Source organism: Mus pahari, chromosome 11 (genome assembly GCF_900095145.1).
Source record: "Mus pahari chromosome 11, PAHARI_EIJ_v1.1, whole genome shotgun sequence".
NCBI lineage: Eukaryota > Metazoa > Chordata > Mammalia > Rodentia > Muridae > Mus > Mus pahari.
In genome coordinates, this window is record NC_034600.1 from 29,823,949 (window position 1) to 29,847,934 (window position 23,986).

At 37.2% G+C, this 23,986-nt stretch overlaps 1 protein-coding gene across 1 annotated transcript in view; it reads right to left on the reverse strand.

Annotated features, from left to right (window-relative positions):
- Window positions 1-415: 415 nt before the first annotated feature.
- Fcho2 (FCH domain only 2) overlaps window positions 416-23,986 on the reverse strand; it is a 97,645-nt gene continuing 74,074 nt past the window's right edge. Inside the window, exons 18-26 of the mRNA XM_021208205.2 lie at window positions 21,640-21,743; window positions 19,209-19,338; window positions 11,914-12,025; window positions 9,382-9,537; window positions 8,981-9,113; window positions 7,686-7,885; window positions 7,100-7,164; window positions 3,076-3,240; window positions 416-2,787 (exon numbers count right to left, since the gene is read on the reverse strand). Of these exons, the coding sequence (XP_021063864.1) occupies window positions 2,765-2,787; window positions 3,076-3,240; window positions 7,100-7,164; window positions 7,686-7,885; window positions 8,981-9,113; window positions 9,382-9,537; window positions 11,914-12,025; window positions 19,209-19,338; window positions 21,640-21,743 (1,088 nt within the window). The 3' untranslated portion in view covers window positions 416-2,764. The remainder of the gene's footprint in view (window positions 2,788-3,075; window positions 3,241-7,099; window positions 7,165-7,685; window positions 7,886-8,980; window positions 9,114-9,381; window positions 9,538-11,913; window positions 12,026-19,208; window positions 19,339-21,639; window positions 21,744-23,986) is intronic.

Sequence of the window (23,986 nt, forward strand, 5' to 3'; positions counted from 1 at the left end):
GTGATAGTTTGGCAAAAATGGTGGCTGCTTTTTGATCTGTCCTAAAAGTTTGCTTGAGACTAAATTGAAAACCTTTGGATTAATTGCATTGGCACAGATTTCAAGACAGCCTAGAATACTGACTCTAGTGTGTGGCTATTAATGGTCGGAGAGATCATTTGCATAGCTATAATGAAAACAAGCTGAGCAAGGAAAACTACAAAGCCTTCGTATTGAGAAGCATCAGGAGCTTAGGTCAGGGTTCTAGGAGATAAAAAGTTTAAAGAAAAACTTGATGCTAACTGGAATAAAGGGCAAGGCCCCACCCAGCAAAACTTCCAACTTGTGAAAAGTCCATTTCCTTCCTCTGCTTGACTGTCCTAACATCTATAACAGATCTATGAAAAGGGATACAAAGACACATAAAGCCAATTGCTAAATTATATATTACATGTTTATTAGGAATACAACTTTTATGTAATATTTACATGTTATGAAAAAAATCAAAAATATTTACAAAATTTTGGAAGATAGATGTGCTCTAATTACAACCCAAAGTAGTAAATAACAATCCTTAAAAGCTCACATGTGTTAAGAGTTCTGTGTTTACAAATTCTTAAAGAAGCAGCTACAAAGTTATCACTGTACACAAGCAAGAACCAGCTTGCTAGATAAGATAGTCTTCCACTGAATCTACTGGGCCTTTTTTTTAATTTAATTTTTTTTAACATTAGTGAATTTTTAAATGGAAAAAAGAATCAGTATAAACTCATATGGCTTTAAAATTGTCACCTGCACCCAATATAAACTTGCATGTTGACACTCAGTATGAAGGCTATGGGGAGTAAGAAAGTGCACAAGGTTAACCATTCCAAGCAGTTCAACATCTTAAGGTAACACCTGATTAAAAACAGACATTGTAGCAGTGTCAGACTTCAAATACTAAAGCATTAACTGCCCAATAAAAGCAGATTTAGTAAGATTTTAGTAAGTGTAATTGTAACTGGCATTTTAAAGAACATAAGAGTTAGAAATTCTAATTTTGCTAGTTAGTAAAGATCAAATTGTCTTATGTTTACCTAAGTCAAACCTAAATTTAGAATTGGAGTAACACTGAATATAAAATGCTCATTCTGTATTACAGACTGTGAAAAAGAATAGATTTCTGCTGTGTTTAATATAGCAAGACATTATATTAATGTCTAGTAGTAGGGATTTTATTTTCTGTAAAGCTTAACAAAATTAATAAAATTAGTGTTTTATATAATGGTTTACCAGATATAACACAAGCTATCATTTCTATGTAAAATGAAAAGGACATTGGTATTTATCATCAATTCCTATTTGTAAATTATGAAACTTTGTTTAAAACATGTATTTCTTTTGTTAATCAGAATTCGCTATAAAGCTACTACTCTGTATGAGCAGTTCATTTTAAGAAACTCTTAACCCAATCCTTCACCACTTCACATACTTTTACCTATCTTTACCATGTGGGAATCTGACAACTTTCTAATTGTTAAAATAAAATAAGTGACAGTACTTCTCTCATTGCTAAAATGAATCTTTTAAAAAATTATTTATAAAATGCTAGGAAACTTGTGTTCACAACACATTAATGTATAAATTCTCTTTGATAAGTAGGGTCAAGGGAAATGCTAAATTACAGTTAAAATACCAGTTACCAATTTATCACCACAGTTTCAGAGCTTGTCTGCTTCACTTACTTATAATGAGGTCAATGTTGAATATCTAAAGGTAATTTTATTCCCAGTAAACATACTCCATTAGGCTGATTTGTTTTTCTAGTGGCTACGGTGCATCACTAAAGAAATGAGACAGGATTTTTAAGTATAAATTGTCTTTTAGTTATTTTGAATTTTCTTCTCAATTACAAGCCAAAAGTATTTTAAAAATTGCAAATATCTTTTAAATATGCTTAAGTACTGTATGAATCTGAATACAAGATCCAGAGTGAGGAGAAAGTGAGGCACATTAATTAACACAAACTAGAGAGGCACATTTCTGGTTTTTGTTATTGTTTTAAAAGGCACACATTATGTAATCCATATAAAAATAAATTAAATCTACAGCATTAATTCATCAAAACAATCACAACTTCTATAAAGTTAATTAACGCAGAAGTAAGTTGTTCTGCTGTCCTTTGTAAGCTTATTTTAAACACATTGCACTTGAGAATCTCAAAGATCATAAAAAACACCATTTACACTTTATTAATATGCTCGTGAGAATCAAATTATAGGGATGGTTTTTGTTTGCATACAACTTGGACTCTGGTCTGATTTCCTTATGGCACATAACTCAATTAGATTGAGTTCTGAGTTAACATTCAAAGCCTTAAAATTCACGTTCTGTTTATATTTATTCAACATAAAACTTACGAAACTTCAAAGGTAACTCTGAGTCTAAATACTTATGGAAAGCTAAATAACTTCTGTGCTTGCTCTCCTGAAATGTTCGGCTTGTTACTACATTCTAACCTTTTTAAGAACACAGACACTGAAGATAATAGACTTCATTTTAGTGACAATTTGAATAGAATACATGTGCTTCCAGAATATTGCATTTGATCATTTACTGTGTACAAGGTCATTTCAGTGCTATTTCTTTCAATGACACTTTGAAAGTGCAATTTAATGTTTGTAGTCAGCTTTCAAAGAGCAAATTTGAAAGACATACAAGTAAAAATAGTGTTTGGAAGGGACAGGTGATGCAGAGTGGCAGGTGCACACTATTCCCTTGAGAAAACCGCATTCGGGGTCCATCAACAATCCGCCAAGTATCGTCCTGAAAAACACCAAGCAGATTGTTAATTATAATTTCAAATATACTCAAATGGCCACAATGCTTTTTGTGGTTACAGACACAGAACTCTAGTACTAGCCTGTCATTGACATATCTATCAATGAATCATATCTATGCTGATAATAGAAAACACTCTACCAAGACTGCCTCTACCTGACAACTTGTGAGTGTGTGTGTGTGTGTGTGTGTGTGTTGGGGAGGGGGGTATTCCATACTTTTAAATTATAAACTGCTAGAGCACCAGTGTTCCCCATGTTCCCACTTACTTACCAGTGGCAAAGCGCTTCTTTACTAAGGAAAGTCTATAGCCAGTACCCACAAGCTCAATATCCACTCCTGAGAGCGTATTGCCCTCACTGAGGAATTGCACTGCCAGTGTTGTAGGTTTGCTGGGTCCTTCTGAAAGATCAAATTTTGCTCTGAGGGATCCAGAACCTGCAAAGAAAAGAATAAAGACCTCATTAACAGATAAAATACACTGCACACCAAATAAAGGTAAATGAGCATCTAAGCCAATGGTTCTCAACCTTCCTAATGCTTCAACCCTTTAACATGGTTCCTCATGCTGTAGTGACCCCTAACCATAAAGTTACCTTTGTTGCTACTGTTATAAATCATAATATAAATATCTGATATACAACCTCCAGATGGGTCGCCACCCCATAGGTTGAGAATCATTGGTCTAAGCTAAACTTACTAAGCCAATGGTAAATTCATGAGATGCATGTAGTAAGCAAACCATTGTCCTGTTTGAAATCAAATCTTATTCGGTAAGCCAGAATTTGCACTATATAATCTTTTTTTCCCCAGTTAACTGTAGAAGGGCTGTCTGCATGTACACCTACATGCCAGAAGAGGGCATCAGATCCCTTTATAGATGGTCATGAGCCACCAGTTAAGTGCTGAGCCATCTCACCAGCCCCACTAAGAAACCTTCATCTACCCTTGTACTAACAGTAAGGTTCAGAGACGGATACTACTTAGATAGATGCCTGGGATACATGCATGTTAAAGTGAGTCAACAGAGATGAAGGAAGACACAGAGGACAGCACACAGCAGACACTGGGATCAGGGGATCCATGTTGGGGAAAGACCCAGGACAAGACAAAGTAAAGAGAGGTGAGTGCTGAGTACCAGACCATGCAGTCCAGAGGGATGAAAGGGAGGGATGAGAGGATGCCATCAGCCTCACTAGTCTATACTATACTTATTAGCACCATGCTCTCACCAATTGAGCTAACTGGCTAATCGCATCTTTTTAAATTTTACTCATACAACATTACCCCTTAGGTATACTGTCTTTCTTTCAGATAGAGTCATTTGTTCAATGTATCCTGTAGGAGGTGGGTCTGATGTTTTGATCAAGAATCTGTGTGTGAACACTGAAGGTCTTGATCCCCAATTGGTTTTTGATTGAACAATAAAGATGCTAGCAGCCAAGGAGCTGGGCATATATGCAAGACTTCTAGTTTTCCACAGGCAGGCTAGAAGACACAGAAGGGAGGAGTAGCCCCCAGCCATGTGAGATATGGGGTGGAATGGCCATTGGCTGCTTCCCTGGCTGGGCCTGGGGTAGCAGGAGGGAGGTTAGGAAGGCAACTAAGGGGAGATTTAAGGTGCTGAGCTGGGAGTGAAAGGAAGGGTGCGATAGCCGAGAGAGGCTTAGAAGAGCCCAGCCACTGAGCTGAAGTATATAAAAATAAGCTAATGTGTGTGTGTCTGTCACCCAAGGATCCAAGGGAACCTGGCAGGGCAGGTAGTGCGGTCCACCTAGAGCTTAAGGCGGGGTAGTAGGAACTACACGCAACAGTATCCCATTCTGATTGCAGTATAAGTAGGTAATCAGTGACACTAATGAATCTGATAAATGGTGTCTGAAAACACACGTTTGTACTGAATATTACATATTGCTGGGCATGCTGGGGTGCACTTTAGGCAGAACAAGGTACTGGGATGGAGAGAAACCTGTGAGAGCAGACTTAGAGACCCACACCTATACCACAGTATCTGGAGAACAGGACTCAAGTGGAGAACACTTGCAGATGAGACTAGAATAGTAGCAAGGCCACAATAAAAAGTTATGACATAACCAAAGGTAACACCCAAGAAAAGACAATCTCAGATTAGTGTTCTAGAAGAGAGGGGAGGAGCTAGATGCAAAGTAAGGAGACCACCAACTGCAAGACAATACAATATTTTATCAAGGCTCTAGGTGACAGGAAAGAGAATCTGTAGTAGGGCCAAGGCAAAAAACACAATATTTAAAAGGAAAGAAAGGAGAAGTCTAGAAGGATTTCTAACCTCAATTAACTTGGGTTAGGAAAGGGTTTTTCAACCAGACTGCCATGATCCCAGTGAGAGTCAAACAACCTTTTCATAGGGGTCGCCTATCAGACATCCTGTGTATCAGATATTTACATTATGATTCATAACAATAGAAAAATTACAGTTATGAAGTAGCAATGAAAATAATTTTATGGTTGGGGGTCACTACAACATGAAGAAATGCATTAAAAGGTCTCAGCATTAGGAAGGTTGTTCGGGGAAGTAGACAGACTTGCTCAGTAGCAGCAATAAGACATTTTAATCGCCCTATATAAAGTTCAACACTACAGAGAAATGGGGAATAAGGTATTGTAACTGGTCTGTCCTACACTATCATGTCCTACACTATCATGCCTGGTGATTCGTATCAGAGTGCAGGACTTTTAAGGATTGTCTACACAGTTCTGAAAGTTGTACACTCTTGATCAACAACTCAGCTCTGTAAAGTTGCATGGCCAGCACCTGTGAGGAGCAGCTCCCTCTTAAGCTTTACAACTGATTCCTATTCCTATCCTGGGTACTGAGATAAAAGAGAAAACAGGTTACTATTATACAGTGTTTGAATCTGGGTCTTTCTTTGTAAAGGTTTAACTGACAACATCAAAATCACATATATAAAGTTCTCCCATTTCCTCACATAGGACATTTTTATACCTGAATAACAGTAGGAAAAGTACTAAATATGTGAATAGAAAATATGAATCTTGTTTTTGAGAGAACATATTCCTTTTCTGGTATATTTACAATTATCATATGCCTTTTAAATAGAGGAACAAGACATTCTCTTTTCCTTGCTGGTTGGCTGTAAGCCTAATACACAGGATTTCTGATTTACTTTCAGTCTAAGTTAAAAATTTCAGTGTGGTTTACAAAAAACTCGATTAGTCAGTGAAGCTACTGACTAAAATGCTACCTGCAAGGACTAAAGAACAGAAGGAACTTCAGGCCAGCTTGGTTATCTGTTAGTACAAATCTGATTCTGCATAACAGATACAAATAAAGAGACAATCCAGAATTGCTGATGGTCCTTTGTTTAGAAATACTAAAGAAAAACCACTGATATTCTCAAAATATTCAAAATGCAAAAGCTGAACTAAATTGGAAGAGCCAAAGCACTTGCTCAGTAAGAAAAATGAGTGGAGGCTAATTAAGAAGATGGCTCTCTGTTACTAAGAGAGACTAGGATTATCTCATTTTAGGGAGTTGATTGTCATGGAAACTGTACACTAGTTTTAAAGACACAATCTGAGAGGAGATACTGGAGTGATAACTAGCCATATGGTGAACACGACAGATGCAGTCAGTAGGAGACAATAAACTTGTTTCTCCTTAAAACTGCCACACAGCACTGAAGACTAATGTTAACTCCAAAAGGAATGAACAGAAAGGTTCCCTCAGCAAGAGAGCAGACAAGCATTCTGTCAAAGCCACTTTTCTATGTAACTGCAGGGGGAAGCAAAGGTGCCCCACTATCAGAATAAGCTCAATCATTTGCAATTATTTGAGCTATCTACATGGGGATAGTTCTGATTTGTTTTGTTTTTTTTTAATTCTATTACTAAGCATTTCTCTATGTAACACAAGAAGCATTTATCTTGCAGTTATAAAATTGTGTCATTTTTCTTACAGAGAAAACCTATTCGAGAAGAATAAAAACTTCTAAATCTTAGCCTGTACATTCTTATGTAGGTATTAACTTCCACCTAGTGGTCAGTTCTAGAACTGAAGACATGAAATTCCAAGAGGAAACAAAAACAAAAACCGAAGGCAAGATTAAGATGTCTCGGCAATGCCTCACCAAGTCTCAAAACCCGAGTTCCATCCTCAGGACCCACAGAGTGGAAGAAAGAGGACTGACTGCTGCAAACTGCCCTGTGATCACACCTGCATGCACTCATACACATAATAAATAAAGGTAGTAACAGTAAGAAAAACGGGTGGGGGCGGGCAGCAGAGTAACACCCTTACCTCCACTGTCTGATTTCTCCGAAATCCCAGATAATTTCCAAAAGGCTTTCATTTGTTCTGCATTCCTGTAATAAGAACAAGTATCTTCAAATTCAGTCTCTTACAGTATCTAATACATGAATGGACACTCAATAAATGTACCTCAAATATTTTTATTGTAAAAACTATAGTATCTGTTCAGAAAAAAAATGTAGAACTCTCACCTCATTCTCCAGCGCCATGCCTACCTGAAGGCTGCCTTGATGATAATGGACTGAACCTCTGAACCTGTAAGCCAGCCCTAATTTAATGTTGTCTTTTAAGAGTTGCCCTGGTCATCTGTCTGTTCACAACAATGCTGTTCTTTAACTTCTATGCATTCGTAGCAATGTGCCTGCCACTGGCACGTACATGTAGGAGTTGGAGGATCTCCTTTACATGGGTTCTTAGGAACCTTCCCATGGCTCTCAGGTTTACTAAGGTCATCAGGTTTGCATGGCAATCACTTAGCCCACTCACTATGCAAGTCCAAGTGTTAGTTTAAGAGGTTAGAACTGTTGCAGCTGGAGACAAACAGAAATGCAAATGGAATGCAAAGACAGTTTACCATATTGCAGGAGGAAGGGACTGCATATTTGTGACACCTCCATCCACTGGTACCACCACCTGTATGTTGGAAAGCACACTAGGAGCGACCATAGCTTCTGGGTTGTACTTATAATCCACTCTCAGATCTGTGGTGCTGGCACTACATTTCCAGTATGTTGCAAGATTTAGAGGAGTGGACTGAATGCCATTTGATGATACCTTTAAAAAGAATCAAGCAAATAACTGTTCGCCTGCAGAGTATACAAAGCACATTCCTAACACAAACACTGAAGCCTACGAATCTGCCAATCACAACTGCGCAGCAAGGAGAGTGGCTGTTGCTAGGTCAAACACTCAGCTCAGAGGACCAGAGGTAGGTTTACTGGCTAACTGCCATGATGCAGTTCCCAGGATCCAACTACAGAAAATCTGACTTTAAAACACAGTAGGGACAGCACCCAGAAATCAGCATTCTATTAAGTAATTTTTTATTATTTATTTTTTATAAAGTCTAAAGCCTTTCAAAGGATTCTAAGATTCATCATTAATTATATATAAAATGATAAAGAACTTAGATATACATCAGTGAGAAAAAATGCTCACCATGTGGATCCCAAAGCCTAGAATTAAGACACTTTTAACTTCCAATATTCAGTAACTTTAAACACAGTGAATGGCATGATTCCTCCTGACTCTTCAGCTCCTTTATCAGCGGGCTCCCTGAAGCCATTTTCTTTTGTTCAGACCCTTTACTTTCTAACATAACAATATTACTTACTGATCATGCTTACCATCACCTTGTCCCAATTTAACAAGCATTAATTACAAATGTCTTTTTCAGAAACACAAGTTATTTTAGTATCAATACACTATCAAAAATCCAAACATAAGTGTAAAATAGAAAATTTGTCTCTAGCATGTGTGTGCTTGCATGTATATGCTGCCAGGGATTATCTAACAGCAATAAAACCTCTAGAGAAACACTTAACTACTGTATTATTAATAGAAACTATAATTGTCTGCTACATTGAACTTTAGTTGACTGCTTTGGCATTTCTTTATGAAGAACAATGATACTGGAATTTCCAGGTTAAATTCATGTATTACTATTTACTCAGTAGTTTAGTCACAAATACATGGTAAACACTTTGTCGTGGCTGAAAGTCATTAACTAATATATTCTCAATTTCTCAAACAATCTTGCACTCTTGGAATGGACCTTGTTTGCCTCTGACATTTTATTCCTTTAGTGTTCTGCCAGATTCCACTCGTTTCTATGTAAATTTAAGGTTGTCACAATGATGGGGCACTCACCTGGTATTTTAATACATCTACATTATAATAAGAAGCAGCTGGATTTTGTTCTGATAGCTTCTTGAGGTAGAGAGTAACAGCTTGCATGTTCATCCAAAAATCTTTTGTGTTGGAATCACATTGTGATGGATCACTGTGAGTGTAAGAAACATGGCTGTTACTTGACTTATCTTTCTCTTTCCTATATTTACTCAGCTAGTGACCTGGGAAATATTATTACAAATGAACCCAAAGGTTTCCCTGAAAAACAGCTAGCAGAACTAACAGGAAACAAGAGGGTAGCAAGCTGCTCACCTGTAACAAATAATGGTGGCATTGTCTTCAAAGTCCACATTATTTCACAGAGAAAACATTCATAAGAAGAACCTTCAATGCTAATCTTAACAGCGAAGAACACTAACCTGAACACAAGCTGGGAGTTTGGAAGGATCTGCTCCAGTCTGCTGATGTTCTTCACCCTAAAGCACAGCACAGCTGGAGAGGGGTTGCTTGTGAAGACTTTAATAATTCCACTGGGAAATGATATTGTCACGTCTCCTGTGATCTTCACAATACACCTGACAAGGGAAGACATTGGCAAGTTCTTAATTAAGATGTTCTAATCTCCTCTCAAAAGTATGCTTGGCTTTAAAGGTGTGTGTATGCATACATGTATCTATGTAAACATATTCACACACATATATATTTAAATCCTTTATTATAATTAAGGTAAATTAGTCTTAGAAAACTATAATGGCATACTCCTATTAAACATAGGATACTTTGTGTGTGGTAGCCATCCTTGGAAGACCTGTAGGGAGTGCTCCTCTGGTAACACCATCACTAACTCCTTGCAGTTAGTTTCTCCTCTTGAGCCCTCTGAAACCCTGGGCTCGGTGATGGTTGCTCTTCTTGTTTCGTTTCTTCCATTTAAACTCATGTTCAGAATGTACTGTTCAGACGCGATCCCCCTCAGACCATCTTCAGCGGTACCTGGCTCACTGCTCCTCTCTCTTTGCAACACTATTCCAGCATAAATTTTTGTAAAGCTCACTATCCATCCAGACGGCCCTTTCAATGTTCGTCATCACCTAGCTCTTCAATGTCTTTCTTTCAGTGGCTCTGTCCTTCAGCTCACTCAGCCAGGTCACAGACCCTTCATAGTTTCACAATCCTCACTCATCTACTCAGATTCCTAATTTGTCTAACTCATCCAATTTAGTATCAAACTAATTCCTCACCATCCTCCCCCATTTTCATTAGCCTTTCAAACGTCACACCCTTACACACCATCTGTGAATCTCCAGGTTCTGCACTAAACACCCTCCTTTGCATAACCCTCCTTACACCTTTACTAACACTTAGCTCAATAGTCTTGGCTAAGTTAGCTTCCTCCCCACATTCGCACAACTGAATGTGAATGAGAAAAATCCAAATGGCCACACCTCTCCGATCTGCTCCCTTACCATGATCTGGTAATCCAATCTTGTCTACTCACTCACTCTTCTACCACCTCAGGGCTTCTATTTCTCCTCAAGACTACACTTACTCAGTGAGCTCCAGAATCATGTGTGACGCTATCAACTTGTCCACATTAATAGCACTCAACAGGTACTTCAAACCAGACATTCTAATCTCAACAAATCTTGATAACCACTTATAACTTTTCCTGCTAATATTCAAGTCACCACCATCTCTTATCTGGGTTTCTGCAGCTAATCTTCTTTTTCATGAGTTTAATTCTCCAAAGAACAGCCAGAACATTACAAAACCACAAATAACTTCATGACCTCTCAATTTAAGAGTATCCACTTGCCATCTTGCCTTACTACAATTGAATTCCCAATTCCTTACCGTGGCCTACAACAGCCAGTCTGGCCTGGGCCCTCTCTGAGTGCATCCTCAACCACGCTCCAACCTTTTCCTATGAATGACCTATTCCCTTCACTGCCTCCTGAGTATTCCAAGCATGCGTTTACCCGAGATCCTCTCCCATGGTGTTATTCTCCCAGGTATGAATGGTTGGCTCCACCATATTTTTCAAATATCGGCTTAAAATCTCTAAAACGTTTTTTCCCTACTGTAATTTTCCACCTTCATACTCCCCTCTTAGTAACATGTATCAGTGCACACCCTATCTGCTTCTCCAATGCTTTCTTTACTATAATACAAGCTCAGGAGACCTCTGTTTTCTGAAGTAGCTTTAGTACTTATCAAGAGTCTTACTAGTGTGACAGTGCACACCTGTAATCCCACGCAGTTGGAAGGCAGAGGCAGGTGGATCTCTGACTTCCAAGCCAGCCAGGGGCACACAGAAAGACCCTGTCTCATGAATAACCAAAACTAAGGGAGGGAGGGAGGGAGGGAGGGAGGGAGAAAAAAAAGGTCTTACACATAGTGAGTGCTCAAGTACTTTGTGAATGAATGTATGCTGAATACTACTACTTGAGACAGTAGGAATGGAGGCTGGAAATAGCTTAGCAAATAAGAGTGCTTGCTGCTCTTATAGTGGACCCAAGACCAGCTCCTAGCAGCCACATCAAGCAGTTCATTCCAGTTCCAGGGACTCTAATGCCCTCTTCCAGCCTTTGTGGGTAACATGCGTGCATTGAGGGAGCATATACACATCAAACAAAAGCAAAATCTTAAAGTAGATACAACTTTTCTCAAAAACAAGATGCTAAAACGTGTGTGTAGGATATATATATATATATATATATATATATATATATATATATATATATATATATATATATATATGTGTGTGTAGGATATATATATATATACATGTAGGATATATATATATATATATATATATATATATATATATATATATATATATATATATATATAGCCAATTACATAAAAAAACAAAGTATAATTTAAAATTTCCCACTAAGCCCCAATTCCTGCCCCACACCTAACACAAGTGCTGATGTATATTTAAAACTAACTTGGTAGGATCTGCTCCTTTAAAGTAGGCATTGACAGATTCTGTAAGGGCGATTGCCACAGGTAAAGTGTCCTGGTTTCCAAGGCTGACCGGGCTGGGACCCCGTGATACACCTAGAACAGACAAAATTCATTTGTTAAATCATTCTAAGATACAAATACTAAGATTCATACCATAAATACCAGGACAGATTCATGTTAGGTTTTCACAAAAGAACTTATTACTGGTTTCAGTAATTCTACAAGTATAAACCTAGAGGTTAAGAAAGACACCAAGAAACAAATTAGAACATAATGTGAAACACACACACACATACACAAGTCCAGAAGGCTATAAAACTGACTTTTAAGACACAGGATGGTTAAGAAATATCAAAAGGTAAAGGCCATTGATTTGAAAAGCTAACATAATTACTGCAGCCTTCAAAAACCTTCAAATACAAATTTTTTAAAAATTATTTATTTATTTAATGTGTGTGAGTGCACTGCAACTGTCTTTAGACACACCAGAAGAGGNCNTCAGATCNTGTTACAGATGGTTATGAGCCACCATGTGGTTGCTGGGACTTGAACTCTGGACCTTCGGAAGAGCAGTCGGGTGCTCTTACCCACTGAGCCATCTCACCAGCCCCAAATATCATTTTTTAAAAGGTTTACCAATCAGACACTTCAGGCCATCATATTAGATTTTTGCCCGTTATGTTTCTCCAGATAATAACAGTTCATACCCTACTTGTTGCTACAATGCTTTCTAAATCCCTCTTTGATGCTTATATCCCCTAAGTTAAATACTGTCTGTGTTTGGACCACCTGGGGTCAGACCTCTGTCAGATTTTGGAGTGTTCCCTATCTTACAGTGTTTGCATGATCTTCATCAACCTCCATCATCCCTAACCTAAAAGCTTCAAATCTAAAATGTGCCCCCAACCAAACTGTTTTGAGAATTATCATCATACAAACTTTTGGATTTCAGACTTTCAATTTCTAAATTGCAGGTGTTTATCTTATATTACAGTCCCATAGTACTATGCCTGAATAAATGTCTGACACTAAACATCACTACTTTAAAAGCCAATTTAATTTTCATTCAGTCAAAACACCTTTTAAACTGTATCACAAAAGGATTGTGATTTTAAAACATAATAAAATACTGATCAATACTGTGAACTAATTTAATGTTCAGCTATTTTTGTGGTCACTGTGGTCAAATACCTGACACAACTCAAGAACAATTATTTATACTGGCTCATGGTTTCACAGGGCTTAGTCCATTGAGGTTGGCCTCATATGCTTCAATAGAGTATCATGGTGGCAAAAGCATATGGTGGGGATGATAGTAAGCAAGGAGGTTGAAAGGGACAGGACCAGGCATAGGCTAAGATTTATCCTCTGTCTATGTGGGTCCTAGACACTTTGTACTCACATGCAAAATCTTCCAAAACAGTGTCACCAGTTTGGGAGCAAAGTGTTCAATACAAGAATAGCAGGGCTTGTTTCATATTGCTTTTTAATCTAAATTAAGTACCTCCCCACTGAGACAGCACACTGCCTGTCTTCCTGAACAGATGCACTCTTCAAACATATGCTCTACAATTCCTGCAACAATTTCCCAAAGTTGAGCATTCATTTAACCATAGTGTCTAATGCCCTGCAACCAAACTTATTCTTACAAATAGTGACAACAAATGTTCTATACGCTTAAGAGGTCAAGAAGATCTGCTGTTCTAGACTTTGAAGGAATTTTGATTTATAATTGCCGGGCGTGGTGGCGCACACCTTTAATCCCAGCACTTGGGAGGCAGAGCCAGGGGGATTTCTGAGTTTGAGGCCAGCCTGGTCTACAGAGTGAGTTCCAGGACAGCCAGGGCTACACAGAGAAACCCTGTCTCAAAAACAAAACAAAACAAAAAATCTTTATTGTTATGAAAATAGCTTTAGTGATAAAAACTGGTGTTTTTGGACACTGGGAAAGGTATACTCTCCACCATGAACAATAAATAACACAATGTGAAAATAAGAATATCAAACCTTATTCACAAACAACAGCAGTCACTACAGGTTAAGTAAACTGTATCTAAATTGCCTGGAACCAGACAAGTCTTTCACATTTAGGTTTCTTTTCCCACAATTTGGGAATATTTACATAAGCTCTGCCAGTTGAGCAACTCTAATCTCAGAATCTGAAACTCTGTCAAGAATCTTCAGATTTCAAAGCATTTTGAATCAAAGATAAAGGCTCTTTTCACCTTAACTTTTTTTTTTAAACTGTGGTAAAATATGTAACGAAAGTTGTAATCTTAACTCCTACCTCCAATATTTTCTCTGACTTTTTGAAGCAGGTCTTGCTGGTCTTACCAATTTTTAGGACATGGTTAAAGTACAAAGAAATAAAAAAACAAACAATACTGTACAACCATCCCATTAATCATAGTTAAAACTATATACCTATTAAACAATTACCCTCCATACCCACATCCCTACTTTACCCACATCTGGCAACCACCACTGTAGTTTCTGCCCATGAGCCTGACTCTAAGAAACTCATAGAGATTAGATCAATTAATATGTAATAGCACGATGTACTGAATATTCATATTGTAGTATGTCAGAGGCTAAATATTGTATGGCACACACATATTACATTTTTTTATGCTTCCATTTTTTTGCTACTGTAAATGCTATGGCTAATAGTACTGCTACAAATGGGTGTAAAGAAACTACCTCGGGCTGGAGAGGTGGCTCAGGAGTTAAGAGCACTGACTGCTCTTCCAGAGGTCCTGAGTTCAATTCCCAGCATCCACATGGTGGCTCACAACCATCTGTAATAGGATCTGATACCCTGTTTTGGTGTGTCTGAAGACAGCCACAGTGTACTCATATACATAAATAAACCTAAAAAAAAAGAAATAAACAAACAAACAAACAAACAAACTACCTCTTTGAGTTCCTGCTTTTCATTATTTCGGATGTGTACCTAGATGTCAAATGCTAGAGCATACAATTAATTTTGTTAATTTTCTGATGAGCTGACATTCTGTTCTCCACTATGGCTATAAAATATACAGTCCTACCACAGTGCAAAGAGGTTCTCAATGTTCACCAAATCTTTGCCAACACATGTTATTATGCTTTTTTGTGATTAGTTTTGTCTGGCAGTAACAAGGATCAAACTCAAGGACTCGTACATAAGAAGCAAGGTTTGTGATCTATATTCCAGCGCAATGGCTTTCTTATTAAGAAGAATTACCCAGCTGATCCTCAGAGCCTGAAAGTTCTGCATCTGTAGGCTCAGCACACAGGATATGTGAGAAAACACTATTTTTTTTGTTGTCTTCATTCCCTAAACAACACAGTATAACAACTATCTACATTGCATTTATCTTGTTCTACATAGTCTACGTAATGTGAAGATGATTTAAAATAGGTAGAAGGATGCGTACAGGTTACATAAACACACAGTGGCCATTTTATATAAGGGACTTGAGCATCCATGGCTTTTCTTTCTATCACTGCAAGGTTGTAAAAACTAGTCCTTTATGGTACCACAAATATGAGATTCATATTTTCCCTTGGGAAGCCCACAAATAAACATCAGCACACAGTCAAAGATAAATTATCACCTGCTATTCCTTTGACTATAAAAATCAAAAGAAACCAGGCTGAGAAGACAGCTCAGTTGATAAAGTGCTGGCTACAAAAGCATAAGGACCTATATTTTGATAGCCAGCCCCCATACAAAGAAGTCAGGCATGGCAGTGCATGTTTGGAACCCCAGAACTTGCTGGCCAGTCGAACTTGCTTGCCAGTCAATTTAGCAAAGTTAGTGAAGACCCTGTCTCAAAAATTAAGGTATACCAGCCACAATCAAAGATCACATCTGCTGTTGATCTCTGGCCTCCGTGTGCACACCTGTAGGTGTACACACACACACACACACACACACACACACACACACACACACACAAAGAATGCTGACAGAGCAACTGACAAGCAGTTTCGTACACAATACTAAACTAAAAAAAGAAAGGTATTTTACCAAGTCAGATATTCATTAGTTTTTCAATTTGGTCATATGATAATAATTCTTGAGCTAATTTCCCCATAAACTGTGATGCTTCTTATGAAATACAAGCAAGCAAAGAGTTAGAAGGTTGGGGGGAGCTCAAAAACCACTTTACCATTTGGTATATTCGAATTTGTTTTCTTTTTTTGTTTTTCTTTTAATTACATTTTTGTTTTCAAAAACATAATGTACATGTAGACTTCAAAATAATGAACTTGCAAAGGAAATATTTACCTGTCTAAAATAATAAGCTTATTCTATATTTCTATTTAAGCATCTTTTTGGAAGTGAAAACAATCTGTACTCTTACTAGGGACACTTTCATTCCCAGTTCTGGTCTAACTGCTACATACTTAGAAACTTCAAAGCACGTAAGCACCTGGGATAAGCAGGACACAGAGTACTTTTCTTCCACACCGAGTATTAATGTGCACTTCCTGTCAGCACAGTATCCACGTGGCCTTTGGTCTCATAGTGCAAGTATGATTTATTTTTATTTTATATGTATGCATCAGTGTTTTATCTGAATGTATGGAGTGCCTACAACACCTAGAACTAGAGTTCCAGACAGTTGTTAATCAGCACAAGGATTCTGGGAATTGAAACCTGCTCCTCTACAAGAGCAGCCAGTGCTCCTAACTGCTGAGCCAAATCTCCAGCCCTTTTCATAACACTGTTAAGGGTGACATACTTTGTTTCTTTTCTAATCCCTCTATTCTGATAGGCTGAGAGTTCCAACCTGTTCATTTTTAATGTTTAATTAGGCAAGACGGAAGAAATCGCAAGATCAGTACGCATTTTTATAACCAAAGACCTGGTCTCATACAGTGATTGAACATAATTAGCACAACATTGAGATAGTTAATCTTAGAGTTATTCTTAACTGCTGATACACCATACATTGCTGGAAAAGGGAAAAAAATAAGTGAACTATTTTAGGAGAATTAGTCACATGTATATTTGGTTCTGATACAATACCTGGTGTTGTCTCACAGTGCTTTTCAATTTCAGAGAGTGTCCCAATCAAATTATCATCTTCTATCACATTTAAATAAGATAAAATATTGCAGGGAAAGAAAACATTTTCAAGAAACAAGAAAAGTCAACAACTTCAAATCTCATCAACAGAGTTGAATAGTCATAAAAAAAGAAAGAACTTTTTAGACAGACTGAAGACCACTTGTGCAAAAACCTGATATCACTCTGCCTTGCCTGCTCCATGTCTTGTCACAAGCTACTAGATTTCCTACTGCCAATGTTAGGGACTAAAACAATAAACAAATACATACCAGCTCAATCAAAATCAGCCTAGCATTTCCATCACAAAACCTTCTGAAACAGGCACATCTAGTGGACTGTATGCATCCCAGGATAGATGTGACTGCAACCCAACATGTTTATAGATCAAAATACCATGCAGATGTCAGAAAGCAGGACATAACCATATGCAAAGAAAATGCTAAAGCTTATTTTCGTTACTCAAGCTACCTGCTGAATTTCTAGTAGAGCCAATCTTTTCGTATGACTAAAGTATAAATTTTGTGGAAACAAAAGAAAGAAAACCACATGTACAAACAAAAATAAGGCTGTTCATTCAAAGAACAAACTTACTAATTATACTCAATTACATAATTTAAAATGGGAAAATGTACAAGGCATGTAAAATAAAATGGTAACATCAGGCTTGAACATTTAGAAATCAAACCATTCACATTTCTGTCAAGCCTATACTCATGGAATCATCACACCAACAAGATACATTCCTTATTAAGTCAGCTTTGAAAATTTAAACTGGATTTAATTAAATTAGTTTAATTATAGGTCATTCATAAATAGCTTGTACCACAATCACCAGGAAAGAATGTAAAAGCCTGGGCCTCCAGTACTGAGTGTGTGACTTTAAATGTCTACATTTCTATTAGGGCCCAGGTGACATAGATGCGTGGAGGACCAGGACAGCAAGAGCAAGCAGCTATGATGAGATGCAAATGGCTGCCCCTGAAACACAGCTGGTGCTCTTCAGCAGCTATGTGTCTGTTTTCACAGTGACAATGGGTTAGAAAAATAATGAGAACTTGTAAGAAGCACGAATAAAGGAGACAATGCTAAAAAATTATTGGGGAAAATCTAGATGCAGATTTTCAAAAACATTGGTTCTGCTTGGTAAGGTTTAGATTATATAAATAATTTCATCCCAATAACTTATTTTTAATATTTGTGATTAAATTTCTATAGAATAAATAATTTGTCACAAGCATACAACATTCTTTCATTGAATAAAACGTCCCAAGAAAATGATTTTCAAACACGAACTTTGTTTTCCTTTTTTATGTGTGAGTGTATGCATGTATATAACATTCTAAATGAACCTAGGTCCAGATCCTAAATGAACACTATATCCAGATCCTCCAGAAATGAAGTTACAGGTAGTTGTGAGCAGCCATGTTTGTGCTGGAAATCAAGCCTGGGTCCTCTACAAGAGCAGCAGGCACTCTATTAACCATTCAACTATCTTTTCAGGCCCCCAAACACAAACTTTAAGAATGTAACTGTGAATTCACAGTAGAACTGACTGCATTGTACAATATTCCTTTAGTAATTTATACGGACCAGCAATTTATATACTGACAAATTCTTAAGAGTTTCAGCAATAGCTAAATTAGAAAACAGTAACTAAAACAGAAAAAAATGTGGTCAGTTCCACAAGTGTCAAGTGTATGTCCAGAACAAAAAATTTCTGATGTTAAATTCTTCACTTCTCACTAGAGAAGAGAAAAAAGGATATGTGTGTGTCTCCTTTTCCCTTAATCAAAGTCTTAAAGTAAGATGGTTCACCAGCTGCTAATACTGGAGTCACCCACAAACATTGGAACAGGGAATCACTTTTGCTGCATCTACTCAAACTACTACAGTGGGAACCATAAATACAGACTGCTCAGTGATAGAGTTGACACTAGTTTTTATATATAAAACTAAAAAAATGTAAGACCTTCTAAATAATATCTGTGGTACTGGGTGTCATGGCACATCCTTTAATCTTTCCCAGCGGACATAGAGGCAGAGGCAGGAGCAGGCAGATCCCTGTGAATTCGAAGTCAGCCAAGGCTACATAGAAAGACTTTGCTTTCACAAAACAACAACAAAAGAATATGTCTGTCTACATATTTTTTACATGTGTAAACGTAAAGCCAATGTTTTGTATGCTAACTTTTATAACCAGTAATAGCCACTTACCTACTGTTGGAGTGTTGGCAGCACTCAACGAAGCAGACGAAGAGATAGAGGAACTGCTCTCTGCTCGGGCTAAGGGGGCAGTAGGAGGGGGGCTGGTGTTGGAAGTTACAGGTGGGCTGAATGGCCTGGGCTTAAAAACAAAAAGTTATTTATCAAATGCTAAAGAAAGTCCTCTTTTCTTGTCAGAGAAAATTTTAGGTCATAACAAACCATTCAACTTTACCATGAGTTTAACTAGGTGTTAGAAGTTATGTTAAATCACTTCTAAGAATATACTGAAACCTAAAAAGGCTATTTTAAAACAATGCTATCAAGAAGATTTGTACATAAAATATTCTCTGTATTTAAAAAGTATACTTAATACAGTACTCATAAGTGAAATAAAAGTCCTTCATAAACTACCAAACTGCTTCCCAGAAAGATTATGTACACTATTTCTATAAACATGAGATTAGTTCTCTGTATCCTATCAGTAATAACAGATAAGTCACAAAAAAGAAAAAACCATTTTTAAATGTTCTAGTTACGTTTTAAAAGGCATGTTTTCAATCTTTTTGCTTTTCTGTTTACGTGTGTGTTTGTGTGCCTGTGTTTGAATAGAATGGATATGTGAGTGTCCATAGCGGCCGGATAAGGGCACTGGATCCCCTGGGCTGGAGTTATAGGTGGTTCTTAAGTTGCCCACAGTAGGTGCTACTACTTTTTAAAAAGCTTGAAAACTATAAAGCAAAAATAATTCACAAAAAATATTCACAAAAAATCCAAGTAAAAATAATAGATATGTAAAATATGAATTAAAATATATGCTTCATAAGTCATCATCTGTACTCAACATGTTACAAACTAGTGATTTGAGCTAGAGAGATGACTTAGCAGTTAAGAGCACTGGCTGCTCTTCCAGAGGTTCTGAGTTCAATTTCCAGGATTCACATGGTGGCTCACAACCATCTATAATGGAGTCTGCTGCTTTCTTCTGGCATGTAGGCAGACAGAGGATTCATGAATAAAGTACAAAAATAAATAAAAATTTAAAACTATTACTTAAATTAACCATCTCCTTGACAGCTTGCATCTATCCTTTAATCTCACTGGGATAAGACATTAATTTAAGAGTCTGTCATTTCTGCATTTGACCTTCCACTCAAAAAAATACATTTCCTATCTAGATATCATGTTACAGGCTTTATGCAAACTGTGGACATGAAGCTGGCTGACACATCATGCAGTAAAAGGTACAGCAATGTGAGATGCACTCTAACAAAAATTCAAGTATATTGGAGTAAGCAAAGAATGACATAATTTGCTGGAGGAGTGACAAAAGACAGATGATGGAAAATAGGGTGGGTCTTAAAGAAAAAGGCCATTTTTGCCTTAGTGAAAACTGTCACTTCAAATGGAGGAGTACAATAAGAAAATGTAGATGTGGAAAATAACAAGAACCAAGCCAATGGTAGTGTGAGTGTGTGCTTCTCATGCACAAGGCCCAAAGTTCACTCCTATCTCCTTTACAGCCCCTCCCCATCCATGAACGAAAACAAAAGAAAGAATAAAGAGCATATTATATTGTGTTTAGAGAACACCCGATAGTTTGGAATGGCTGGACAGACACAGCTGGTATGGTGACAGAGGCTGAGACACTTTAATTCAACTTAAAGAATCAACCCCAATGATTACATTGCTAGAAATAGGTAAGAAAGGAAAAAAATAAGTGTGGGTTTCAGAAATTGTAATTGTAGCAATCAGTGTGAAAGACGAAACAAAATAGAGCACACAGAAGTCACAAAGGCTGGCTTGGGAACTCACAGATGTTACTGCCATTACTGATAACTTTAGAAAACCAGTGCTCATTATTATTTTGTACTTTTATATCAGCTAAGTGCAGTGGACTCCAGTCTCCTATGTATAAAATAAAACTAGAATAGACAAATGCCCCCTGGGAATCTCCTAACAGTAAGATCTAAAACATAACACATTTTTTCCATAAATATTGCTCTTAGGCAAGAATTACATGGACTTGCTTATTTTGAGTCAACAGTCACTGGCTATATAATATGCCAACTCTTTAAAAGGAAACCTCTGTTGTCTTAGGCAGTTTGTTGCTTTGCTAGTATGGTTTTTGAGATTATATGATAGAGAGAAGTATGACTGGAGAAAGTTTCTATTCTTTAAGGAGTTTAGAAAAAAGCATTTAATTATGCATGGGCATATAGAAAGATCCTAAGTCAAAATAATGATATAATTTTTAGAGCACAGTTTAATCCTTTCACTCTCAGCACCTGGAAGGTAGAGGCAGATGAATCTTTGTTGAGTATGAGGCAGCCTAGTCTACATGATGAGCTCCAGGACAGCCAGGGCCACACATTGAGACCCTGTCTCAAAAACAAAGGACTGAACACAGTTTTGTAATTTTATAAAAACCTTGAGTACATACTATTTCATTGATCCCACTCAGTTTGCCTGAAGCAAGCTTTGGTCTGGAAGCAGGCCTTGGAGGTGGAACAATGGTGCCTAAAGAGAGAGGAGTCGTGGGTCTGGCTGATGGGAGAGAGAAGAGAATTTGAAGAAAATCATCAGTATGTAGCAGTCCTTAGATAAAGACAGGACAATTCAAACATATAGTGCTAATATAATCAAGGATATATGTTGAAACACTGAGACTCTATCCATCAAATATTCTTTTATCAAGAATATTGCTTTTATCAAGCTACTGCTGATATTCACAACAATCCTCAAAACAATTATTAAATCATTCAACAAAACTGACACACACAGAAATTTTATTCCTTTCACAACTTTTTAAACATATATAAAAATTAAATCTGATAGATCAGTTGATAAAAATAAACTAATTCAAGTTCAAATGTCTTTGGTTTATTACCAACATATCTAATTCACAGAGCCTAATGTGAGATCAAGGCTTTACAGCTGTGCCTGTAGAATAATGTGAATGCTAATTAACACACTTAACCTTAATTAAGCTTTGTGACCTGACTTATTATTATAATTAAACAATTAAAGACTTTATTAAGTTGCTAAAAGTATTAACCCAAATTAGTAAAACTCATTTTTTTTGTATTTTCATACTTTCATTCTTCTTAAATCCTGTATGAATTTAGTGTTGTCTGTCAATGCCATTTGTAACATTTAATTTTGAAAAGCAGTATTCCTAAATACCTTTATCATATTAAATAAATTTTAAATGTATATCAAAAGTCAAATATATATAATCAAAACAGGAATGAATTACAGAGCCAGATAAACTATCTTTATAAAATTATTAATTTAGTTTTGAGTGTGTGAGTATGGTGAGTTAAATAGGAATGGCCCCTGTAGACTCATATGTTTGAATGCCTGACCCACAGGAAGGGGCACTATTAGGAGGTGTAGGTGTGACCTTGTTGGAGTACATGTGGCCTTGTTGGAGGAACTGTGTCACTGTGGGGTGAGCATTGAGGTCTCCTATGCTAAAGTTATTCTCAGTGTGGTATAGAGTCTCCTTCTGCTGCCTATGGATTAGAATGTAATCTAATCCTCTTGGCTCCTCAACCATGTCTGCCTGTACGCTACCATCCTTCTTGCCACAATGATGATAATGGACTAAAGCTCTGAACCTGTAAGCCAGCCCCAATTAAATGCTTCGCTTTTTAAGATCTGTGTTGGTCAGGATAACTCTTCACAGCAATGAAACCCTAACTAAGACAATGCGCATGCAAGTTTGAGGACAAGGTGCGGGAATCAGCTCTCTTCTACCATATGGGCAGCAGGGGTGAAACTCAGGTCATAAGCTTGACCACAGTGCCACCTGATGAGTCATCTCACCGTCCCTTAAATTATTTCCAAATAGAATGATTTTCAAAACCTTTGATCCACTAAAAACTATGTACTATAATTCAAACATTAAAAAATATAGTGAGTAGAATATACTTATATTTGGCAAATTCTCTATATTTACAAATGTATAAAATTCCAAACATGTAAGTACCAGCCTAAGTAAATGCAGGAGAAAATAAACACAAAACTAAAGGTCCTTGGTAATCACTGAAGGCGAGTAGGAAGAAAGCAAAAAAGGCACTCACAGGATGAAAAATAAACTCACAGAAGGAATTACCATTAGAAAGCACATCACATCAAAGTATGTATTCACATTTAAAGGAAGGCAGCCAAAAGCTGGTAAAATATCAGATCTGGATTCAGAGGCTGCTGCCTTCTTCCAAATGATACCAGTCTTTTCATGATGTCCCTGTCCCTGCATTTGAAGGTATAGTCTGAAGAAATGTATACCAACCTGAATGGCTACAACACTTGCCTGTGCTATTAAGTAGCTATTTTAAAGATATGATCATGTCTGTGGAGCTGGCACTGAACCAGACTCAGCCCTCAAGCTTGTTCATGGGCTTGCCACAGCAGAGGCAGTCATACATGAGTTACTCATCGGGAGGTCTGTCCAGGTGGCACTTCAAATGAACTTAAGCCGAGCCATGTAAAGTATGAAACTCAATTCTTTCCAATATCAGAATTACTTTATTAAAAGAACTAGTAACAGTATTTATTAGTACTAGTGTTTATAAATGAATATTGTATCTGCACATATCTCCATAGACAGTGCTTTTAGAAGCCACTGAAAGAAAAGAGATGACTCTGATTATTTCCATTTCGAAGTGTTCTGGGGTGTTCCATTTTTTTACAGTGCTAGTAGTGATGGAACTCACAATTACTTGATGATAAACTTAAGAAGAAAAGCTATAGATAATTAAACATAATAAATAGTATCAATCAGG